General features: G+C 38.5%; 1 protein-coding gene across 1 annotated transcript; it reads left to right on the top strand.

Moving 5' to 3' along the window:
• The first annotated feature begins 231 nt into the window (after window positions 1–231).
• LOC130723418 (tonoplast dicarboxylate transporter-like) lies at window positions 232–7,013 on the top strand. The gene is made up of 6 exons (XM_057574464.1): window positions 232–768; window positions 960–1,437; window positions 5,668–5,711; window positions 5,807–5,902; window positions 6,022–6,535; window positions 6,619–7,013. Exons 1-6 carry the CDS (start codon window positions 334–336, stop codon window positions 6,654–6,656), a joined length of 1,605 nt encoding a protein of 534 aa, XP_057430447.1. The 5' UTR covers window positions 232–333; the 3' UTR covers window positions 6,657–7,013.
• Window positions 7,014–8,013: the final 1,000 nt, after the last annotated feature.

Genomic DNA, 8,013 nt, shown 5'->3' with positions numbered 1-8,013 from the left:
TTTTAATGATCGGGTTGGGTTCAACCCGGCCCTAAAAACTTGAGGCGGGACGGGTAGGGTCGGGTCTTGTACACCCTTACTTACAACCTCATATACCAGAAAAGACATGTTAGAAAATACATGCAATTATTGGTTCTATATACATTGCTAACTAGTTGCTAACTAGTAGCATTAAAAGACAACCCCAAATAAAAAACCATATCAATTAGCATTTGTATGATGGAACCAAGTTTTGGGCCTACGCCACGTGAAAAACGCTCCGTCCTTGTTATATATCTTCCAAAATTCCTTCTTTCCCTTTCCTACAGTTTTTAGTTTTACATTTTTTCCAAGATGGCCGGAGAAAAAACTTCGTCAGCCGCTCCCGATGACAACCTGAAGGCGCCACTCCTCCCCCTCCGGGAACCAATCCAACAAACACCCTGCACCTTCAAATCCAATATGCTAACACTCAAAAATTTCTGCATCATTCTAGGCCCCTTGTTGTCCCTCATCATCTGCTTCTTAGTGAAGCTCGAGAATGCTCCGGCGACCAGCAAGAAAATGCTCGGCGTGATTGCTTGGGTTTTCACTTGGTGGATCACTGAGGCCGTTCCTCTTCCGGTCACCTCCATGTGTCCCCTGTTTCTGTTTCCCCTGTTTGGAATTTGCTCAGCTGATAAGGTAGCTCACTCTTACATGGATGATGTCATTACCTTGGTTTTGGGTAGTTTCATTCTCGCCCTCGCCGTTGAACGCTACAACGTTCACAGAAGATTGGCCTTGAATGTGAGTGATTTCGGTCCCAATTGATTAAAAAAAATTTATAAATTATTATCGCAATTCCGACATAGCTCTGTGTTAGGATTGAACTCTCGACTTTAGGTTCTAACAGACAAACACTTTTTACTACTGCGATCGACATGTGTTGACTTCTGTGTTACGGTTCTCACACTATTCTGTTGATCTTGTTAGCACAGGTAACCTTGCTATTTTGTGGCGATCCCCTGAATCCAGCGATGTTACTACTGGGGCTGTGCGCGACGGCGTTCTTCGTGAGCATGTGGCTACACAACGTGGCAGCGGCAGTGATGATGATGCCGGTGGCAACAGGGATCCTACATCGACTACCACCGGCGGAGGAGCAATCGGAAGTTGTAAACAAGTTCAGCAGGGCGGTGATTCTGACAGTGGTATACGCGACGCCGATAGGGGGAATAAGCACTCTAACAGGGACAGGTGTGAACCTGATACTGATCGGGATGTGGAAGAGCTTGGTTCCGGAGGGGAAGCCGATAAGCTTCAATACGTGGTTCTTCTTTGGGTTTCCGGCGGCGGTTCTGCTTCTGATATGCTTCTGGTTCATACTCTGTTTGCTGTATGTACGAAAAGGGTCGCGTGTGGCTTTGTCTGATTACATGGATAAAGCGCATTTGAAAGCGGACCTCGAAGCTCTTGGTAAGTTTCTCACCTCAAGTACTCTATTCATTTCCATCTTTTGACAATAGTTATTAGAAAAAAAACAGAGGAGGAGGGAAAGTTACACGAGGAAGATGAGTCAGGTAGTGACTAGTTTCCTTTCTATGTCGTTTTGTTTCTTTTGAATTATTTGATTTATTTCTATCCTTCTCGTCTGCATTGATTGATAAGTAGTCCTCCCTCCGTCCTTAATTATAAGCTAAAGTTGTGAAAATCACACTTATTAAGAAAGGTTTAATTGATGCATTGGTTTTTGAAAAAAAATTTACAACTTTTCATGTTTACCATAAAACTTTTTAATTATTATACTATGAATAGTGCTCCACTACCAATAAATGCAAAGATAAATATGGAAAGAAATATTAGCTTTTACAACTTTAGCTTATATTTAGTGACAAAATATAAGTCTCAACTTTATATTATAATTAGGGACGGAGGGAATAGTTAGATAAGATTCCATAGTTCTAGGGCCAACCTAAATGGACACATGTCATGTCTTTGCGGAGATGTCTCTAGCTAAAGTTTGAATTAAATCACACTAGATTTAGATAAACTTATAATTTTTAAGATAAGTGCATATGAAATTTAATATTTTATCACTTGTGTTAAATATAATTAGTATACGTATGGGCTATTTTTTGATGCTTAACAACAAATAAGCAAAACTGAAAACAGGAAAGCAAAAAAACCCCCACAGCCTAACAAAAGTTGTCCCCAGAGAGTCAGCCAATAACAACGGCTCCAGGTCAGGAGGGGGATCCTGAACAAGGAGGAAATTTAAGTCTTGATTAGCTCTCATCTTAGCTAAGAAATCTGCGCATGCATTACCCTCACGCAAAGTGTGCACCAGTCGCACCTCCCACAGGCGACGAAGCAGATCAACAGTGTTGTAAATCAACACTGCTAGCTCATGGAAATGAGTGGGGGGCTCCTAGACAAGAGTAACGACAAGCAATGAATCAGAATAACACACCACCTTGCGGAAACCTCGGTTCCACGCAATCACCAAGCCATGGAAAATAGCAAAGAGCTCCATATGCAAAACTGTGGCCTGACCTCCATAGCCTACAAACCCTGTGATCCAGGGTCCAAGCGCATCACGAAGGCACCCACCAAAGCCGGAACGCTGCAGAGACCCGAGAGAACTCCCATCGCAGTTGATAGCAATTTCAGAACCTGTCGGAGCAATCCAAGAGACCAATCGAGGGGTAGAAGCTCGAGCCGGCTTCTCCCAAGCGTGTTGAAACAGCACCTTCTGGTCCAGCACCGAGCGCACCAGCACATCATCTGGTATGGAAGTTTGCACATACCCTTGTAAAAAACAGAAGAAAAAAAATCTATTAGACAGAAAAATTAAGTTTACAAGAACTAAATTTTTCACATAAACCACATTCCATTAAATTAAGTAGATGCAATATCTATGGATAGGATCCCCTCAATATCGGGAGGAACATCCTCCATCCAAACAAAACACTGACCAAATAAAGTAAGCCATAAATTTTGTGGCCTTATTATCGTCGTGGCGAACATGACGCAAACAAAAGGAATTAGAACTAGAGAATATACCTACACAATCAGACACAACTGAAGTTAAATACGACAATTGGAAGAAAAAGAAGACTAGGCACTAACAACCGTTAAATTATCCATCTTAAATATCACATTCTTGAAGCCCATCTTGATTGTAAGACGAATTGCTAACCACACATCAAGTCCTTCAGCCACGACCACACTTAGAGAATGAAACTCACTAGCTGCAGCAGATGCAAGGACCACACCGTGAGAGTCCCTCGCCACCATACCCAAAACACACGTTCCAGAGGAAGAAACAACTACATCCGTGTTAATTTTGACGACCCTCGCGGGTGGAGAGCACCAACCAATCATGCACGAGTTGTCCCCATCCCATCGACCATCCACATCACTCATACCACCATCCGTAATCACTAATCAACATCACCCTCACCGAGGAAGCTAGCCTCCAAGTTTGTTCTGGGTAGAGCTTCACTTGCTCGAACACCCATTTATTCCGGCGAGACCAAATAGCCTATAGCATCGTAATAACAGGTGGGAGATTTTTTATTCAATAATTAAGATTAAAAACTTTGCTACGATGTTGAAGATTTTTTTTTTTATTTTTATGAAATACAAATAGAATTATGTAGATGGTTTTTTTTTGTCTTAGACGGCAGATGCAATGACACTTCAACAAGTTTGGATAGAGTTTTAGAAAGCAAAAAAAATTATGGAATTTTATTTTCTAGTAAATACTACATAATTTTGATTTTTGAAAATGAAATTCTGGTTGTCGCACATGACAGATGTTCTACGCGATGCTGGGACAACCAGTTCGACAATTCACAACAGTAAACAACAAAAGCATAAAAGAAACAAAAACACAACACAAAAGTTGTTAACCCAGTTTGGTGAAACTTCTCCTACATCTGGAGGGCTTCGCCCAAAGAAAGGAAATTCACTATCTCAAGATTTAGGAACTACAGACACTCATGAACACCTCAGCTCATAGTTCTTTTCCTAATCTACCCAGTGTTTTTCTACTTAGTATATCGACCTAAGTATGAGAGTCTCTCTCACTTTCTCTCAATCACTGCCACAGTGATTGAACTTTCAATAAGCAACACAGGTTTGAAGAGATTACAACTCAACTAAAACAAACCAACTCTATGTCATATGATGATCAATGGAGGCAGTAGAGTGGTGTACAAAATAACAGAATAAGGACTCACAAAACACAACCCTAAAAACCCAATCCTTGGGTGCCCAACGCACACTTAGCAACTAGGGTTAACACTCCTTAAATAGTCGTTCTTCAGCAGGCATTGATCTTCAATGGACTTTCACAAAAATAGAGTCCATAAACAGATCTGGAACAAATCTTTTTAAACCAGTAACAAATCTTATCAAATAAGATTTGAACAAAAGATAACAACTTTCACAATTTAAACCAAATCAAATCATCTCCAACAGATTTGATTCCACTATAATATATTCCAGATAGCACACAGAAGCTTCTTCAACAACCCTATATCTTGAATACCACGTAATCAAAGCACAGTTTCACAAAACAAACATGCAACACACAGCAGCCCCGCAGGGACAAATGTCACAGGCATGATGTTACAACATCTGCTTCGACATCAGGTTGTTTTTTACAAAAAAACAGGCAACCAAAAGTAACAACAAAAAATAAAATAGTAAAACATTAGAACAATTAATGCCACACTTTTTTTTTTCATAAATTTATAAATTTAATTCTAAATTAAAATTTTTATGGTCCTTGCGATGAGTTTTGATTCTCGGGCCCTCATGCAAAATTCTAGCCATTCGTTTTTGCAAGGAATGGTTATGGAGTATGGAGAGCATAGAAGTTCCTTTCTTCATATTCACAATTTTTTAATTTTTATGTTTTTATCTAATTCGAGCATGATTGCTTTGTAATGGATTTGTGAAAAGTCTGACAATAATGTGGTTTCATGAGATTTAAAAATGAGTATTCAAATTATAGTTGAAGATTTAATCCCTAAATTTTTATGTGTTGTACCTTGTTGTTTGCTTATATATATCTTTTATAATCCATTTTTTCCATTGAAGTTTAATAAGTTCTTCCTTTTGAAAGAGATTTATATTTTTGTTCAAAGATTCGCATTCCATTGGTAAACGATGGGCTGAAGCCCAACCACATACAGGTAGATTGATATCCCATAGTGAAATGGCTGATCCAATGAATTGGCTTCCCAAGCCCATTTGAACCAATCTCACATTGACAAAAAGGTATCCTTATATAAGTACTAAACAACGTAATCTTGATGGAAGATATGTGTAAGTATCTAGTTCAGGTTCGACCATAAATATATGTAAACAAATCTTCATACGAACTTAGCTTTTAGAGTCCTTATTTTAGATATTGCTCGCACATGATTACTATACTTCATACTCTAGATATCAAGTCAAGTGCCTAAGTGAGGGAGTAGAAACATAAATAAGTCTTTATATTACTAAATAGGAAACAATTCTCTGCTAGCTTTTGGGGTTGGGTTAGTGTGCGCCTATCTCAAACTCAAGAGATACATGGTTAACATTTTTTTAGTTTTATTTTAAGATTAGAGTTTAAATTAACAAAAATTATTTTTACACATATATTCTCCTAAATAAGCTGATGCAGTTGCAATCCTATTATGGCTGTTGTAGGTCCAATGGCTTTTGCTGAGAAGATGGTGCTGTCTGTGTTCGGGGTATGCTCTGTCTAAAATCAATCCAATTTCAATTTTTCATTTCTCAATCATGAATGAACATAATTCAATTTTTAACAATGGAATGCTAAATATAGTTGCTGATCATATTATGGATGACAAGAAGAATCTCAGATGACCTTCCTGGATGGGGAGCTTTATTCCATGGCCTTGTTGGTGATGGAAGTATCAGTGTATGTGATTGTGCTGTGTCTAGCTACTTTTGATGTTTTTCTTGTTGATTATTACTCATTGCACCTTGCATTGAAGTATCCAATCAATTAGAATGAAGACATGGTACCATGTATTGTAGGTTTTAGCAGCTGTCTTATTGTTCATAATCCCTAACATGAAGCAAAAGGGGGAGAAGCTAATGGACTGGAATGAATGCAAAAGGTTACCTTGGAACCTCATATTGCTTCTAGGAGCTGGATTTGCCTTAGCAGATGGAGTTCAATCTAGTGGCCTAGCAGATGTACTTTCAAGAGCCTTAGATTTCTTGCAAAATGTTCCATATTTGGCAATTGTTCCTGTTGTTACTCTTCTATGTAGCATTATTACTGAGTTCATCACATCCAATGATGCAACTGCAACCCTTCTTGTTCCACTTCTGTATCACATAGCCAAGACATTGCATGTGCATCCCCTGCTTCTTATGATCCCTGGAGGAATATCAACTGAGTTTGCATTCTGGCTTCCAACTTCAACACCATCAAATGTTGTTGGGTTTGCCACTGGACACATAGAAATTAAAGACATGCTTAAAGTTGGTGTGCCACTTAAGCTTGCTGGGATTGCTGTGCTATCTCTTCTCATGCCATCACTGGGTGAGTTACTGTGTTCACATTTAAGTTTGAGAAGATCAATTTGATTGAAAAATGATTCTGACTTGTAAGGTTTGTTGTTGCAGGAGCAATTGTTTTTGGAACAAATGATGGCACTCAATAGGTGATAGATCATAGATGCAAACTCTTGATGGTTAGGTCCGTTAGGATATTGAATTATTAAATCCAAATTTCACTGTTTTGGATGGGTCTACATATGTATAGAGTATTGAGAAATATCACTAAAGTTTATATTTTAAACAAAGAAAAAGCAAATGAAACAAAAAAAGGAGAAAAGATTCTAAGAAAACTAGAAAAGCTCCCGTAGGATAACTCAAGTGGTCGGAGTTGAGGGACGTATGGGTTGGGTAGAGGGAGGACCAGGGATCGTTTCTGGCGGGTGTAATTTATCTTTCTAATGTATAAAAAAAAACTAGAAAAGACAAAAGTTTTTTAATAGAGAAGGGATTGGATTATTAAATGATTGATACATGATCTTTGTAAGGCCTATTTATGATTCATTCAGTTATCTTATCTTGATTATAATTGTGATTACAGTTGTAAGACCCATTTATCGGGAGAGAACTATTCACTTAACCTGATCTTCGAGCATCGAAGAATTAATCTCATGGCTATCGGCTATAAGATTGCTAATTAAGTGTACCTTCGAAATGGGAACCGTGTTAGGGTCAAACTTCTCACACCAATTAGATAATCACAGACACAAACATCACCTAGAATAAAGAAGTGGGTGAATCAATAGCAACAAAGTTTGAAACTTGATGGAAAAATTGAAATGGATAGAGCAAAAGCAAGTGGAAAAATATGAGTTATGTGTGTCTCACAACAGACTGGAAAATCAGGGTGCAAAAATGAAACTTACTGACCTGCACAGAGCAAGGTGAGCGAGATTTGGTGAGGGATGATGAATGGAACCTAATGCAGTCCACAATATATTCAGCGGGACTGAGGATTCAGTTACTGATTTGGTGAGATTCCTCTAGAAAAATTTGCGGACAGTGGCAAAACAAAAATGAGTTTCGCGGGTTTTTGTTAGCAAAAGACATGGTTGAGTGGGTAGTGGCAATTAAGGAATTTCCTCCAAGAATCTCATTCTCTTTTATTCAGGATTCAGTTTTCTCACCTCTCTATCGTGGGAATAATAAATGCTTCTGGATGGGCATATGACTTATCCAGAAACGAAAGATACCCTGGCTTATTTTTTTCAAATATGCTACCAAACGTTGGAATATAGATTCCATCCAAAACATTCTTGGGAATCTTTTTCCAATCCATGAAACAAACGCCGGCTATGGGAGAAGTAAGGAGCAAGGCAACTCACACTGCTACGGAATTAAAAAGAATTTTACCGTTTTGCATATTAATTGCGTGTCTAAATGGTCCTTATCCGTTATGAAGAGTTGGGCAATTAAAATATTATTAAATAATACCATGTCAGCAATCTGTTAGGTTTTGGACGG

This window comes from Lotus japonicus, chromosome 6 (assembly GCF_012489685.1).
Source record: "Lotus japonicus ecotype B-129 chromosome 6, LjGifu_v1.2".
Lineage (NCBI taxonomy): Eukaryota > Viridiplantae > Streptophyta > Magnoliopsida > Fabales > Fabaceae > Lotus > Lotus japonicus.
This window is presented reverse-complemented; position numbering and strand designations above follow the sequence as displayed.

Bases quoted from the DNA above. Each gene is read 5' to 3' on its own strand.
- LOC130723418 (XM_057574464.1), top strand. From the start codon at position 334: ATGGCCGGAGAAAAAACTTCGTCAGCCGCTCCCGATGACAACCTGAAG. The intron at 769-959 runs GTGAGTGATTTC...TTGTTAGCACAG, and splicing joins ACAGAAGATTGGCCTTGAAT to GTAACCTTGCTATTTTGTGG. The intron at 1,438-5,667 runs GTAAGTTTCTCA...TGGCTGTTGTAG, and splicing joins AGCGGACCTCGAAGCTCTTG to GTCCAATGGCTTTTGCTGAG.